Below are 2,234 nucleotides of genomic sequence, written 5' to 3' on the forward strand. Positions count from 1 at the left end.
TGGACATTATCGAATTAAATTAATTCATGTTAAATATTAACGTCATATCATATCAATAAAACTTTTTCGTATCACTCAGCAACTTCGAAACTATTTACTTGGAATTTCAAACGAATTGTGGTTACGACTCTGAGATATGTTTTGACGACATTACTATACAAAAACAAATAACAATTGGCCAAATTTGATCAAACTTTCATAACCATTGATTATTGTAATCCATCCAACGGAATATTCATTATTCTTGTAATAAATAACTTTGGAGGAAACTTGTGGTTTAAATTTCTTCTCCCATGCGTTTTGACACTACTTTGAATCCGGACTTGCGTTACGGATAAATCCGGAACCCTTTCTGATAAGAATTAAGATCAAATTACGATATCATTATAAGAGTGACTTCGTACATCAAAACAACACAACGTAGGTAAGTGAAATGATCATGTAGCGTATCAATTAACTAGACGAGCCAAACCATTTCGAAAAAAGAAAACAAAAGTAAAATTCAAGATTAATTAAATAAATCAATTAAAATAAGTTGTAAATCATTTAAACATCGATCAACCATCATCAATCACAGTCTCACTACATATATATTTTTATTGGTGCCGTGACCAGGATTCAAAGTCATAAAGTGTCATTTCCGAGGGGAAAATTGCCGTAAATAAGATACTGCTGTGTTATTAAAATTTCTAGGACTCCAATTTATTTGATCGTTCGATACCCGAGATTGAAGGTTGTCGACATGGAAAACAACAGGAACACCGGAAACGCCGGAGCCCCACCGCAAGAAATGCCGACGTGGTTCGTTCGTTGGTTAAACTCCCAACAACCAAGGAATGTGCCAAACTTCGCGGCGCCATCGACGTCGACAGCGGTTCAAAGACCGCAAGCCATCCTTCAGGTACGTCCAAGTACCAGCGCCGCCGCTGATGTCGATGGTTGGCAAGTCACTCCACTACCTAGCGACGGGACGACTTCGCCAGAACCCGACCCGGAAATTCCGGTAGCTCCGGAACCAGCCCCTCTTGCGAGCCCTCTTGTGCAAGAGCCGGGAAGTTCGACCACATCAGCGACTTCGGGAGCAGTGATGGCCTCACCACCTATGCCAATCACAACAGACAATGTGGCCGCAATTTCCGGAGTACTCCGGAGCTTGCTGGATCGCCCACTTCCAGCTCCTGAACGACCATCTTTCGAAGGCCTGAAAAGGCAAAATCCGGTGAAATTCTTACGAGCCATTGAAGAATATGGACGTTTTTTCGGGCTCGACTCGCAGCGTCTTTTGGGAGTCGCCATGGATTGCTTGAAAGGCAATGCCAAACATTGGACGGGAATATTCCAGAAGAAGTGGCGTGGTTACGAGGACTTTCGACGGGACTTTCTCCGGACCTACTGGTCGGCCAAGCGTCAACGGGACATCAGATTTCAAATCGCTACAGGCCGCTATGACGAAACCAGGGGCACGATGCTGTCGCATTTTGCTTATTACGTCGACATGGCGAACATGTTAACAACACCTTTATCGGAGGAAGTGTTGCTGGATGAATTACTGCGTCACTTCCCCGAAAGAATACAGTCGTGGTGGGTATTAGAGAAAATCTGTACCACCACGGATGCCGCCGAATTCCTGGCAGCTCAAGAAATTCCGGGACAAAATCCGGGAGAGAAAACCAACATCGCTCCCAGGGAACGACCCCGCGCAACAGACCACCAGCGGCGTAACGAGCCAAAGCGCCCGCGGCCAAACATTGACCACCACGAAGTAACTCGTCCTGCGGCTCCTGCAAATCGTGGAAATGGTTTCCCAAAACGCTCAAGTGACGAACAACAATGGCGCAACAACCAACCCAGCACCAGCAACAACCGTTGGCACAATAACAACGGAAACAACAGCAACAATCACTGGCGCAAAAACAACCCCAACGACAACCGCAACAACACAAGTTCGAGAGCGCAGGGTGAAACATCACGAAACTCCAAGAATTCGGGAAACGGGGGCGGAGTACAGGACGGGGCCTAAAGTACTCCGGCCAGCAGCACGGCCCACAAAGCGACAGCAGGAACCAACAATTGAGGACGGGAGAGAAACGTAAACGTTCAACTTCGTCACAGTCAACAGAAGGGGAAAACGATGCTCGACCGCGAGCATCCCAGGTTAAGTTAAATGTTTTTTCTATAATTAAATCCGCTGCCGCAGGTAACAACAACATACAAAGGGTCGTGCCGGAGATTAA

General features: G+C 46.0%; 1 protein-coding gene across 1 annotated transcript; it reads left to right on the forward strand.

The window, feature by feature from the left end:
* The first annotated feature begins 742 nt into the window (after window positions 1-742).
* On the forward strand, window positions 743-2,020 carry LOC135267899 (uncharacterized). The gene has a single exon (XM_064359742.1). It carries the CDS (start codon window positions 743-745, stop codon window positions 2,018-2,020), a length of 1,278 nt encoding a protein of 425 aa, XP_064215812.1.
* The last annotated feature ends 214 nt before the right edge of the window (window positions 2,021-2,234 follow it).

The sequence above is a fragment of the Tribolium castaneum genome, chromosome 1, assembly GCF_031307605.1.
Source record: "Tribolium castaneum strain GA2 chromosome 1, icTriCast1.1, whole genome shotgun sequence".
In the NCBI taxonomy this organism is placed as follows: domain Eukaryota; kingdom Metazoa; phylum Arthropoda; class Insecta; order Coleoptera; family Tenebrionidae; genus Tribolium; species Tribolium castaneum.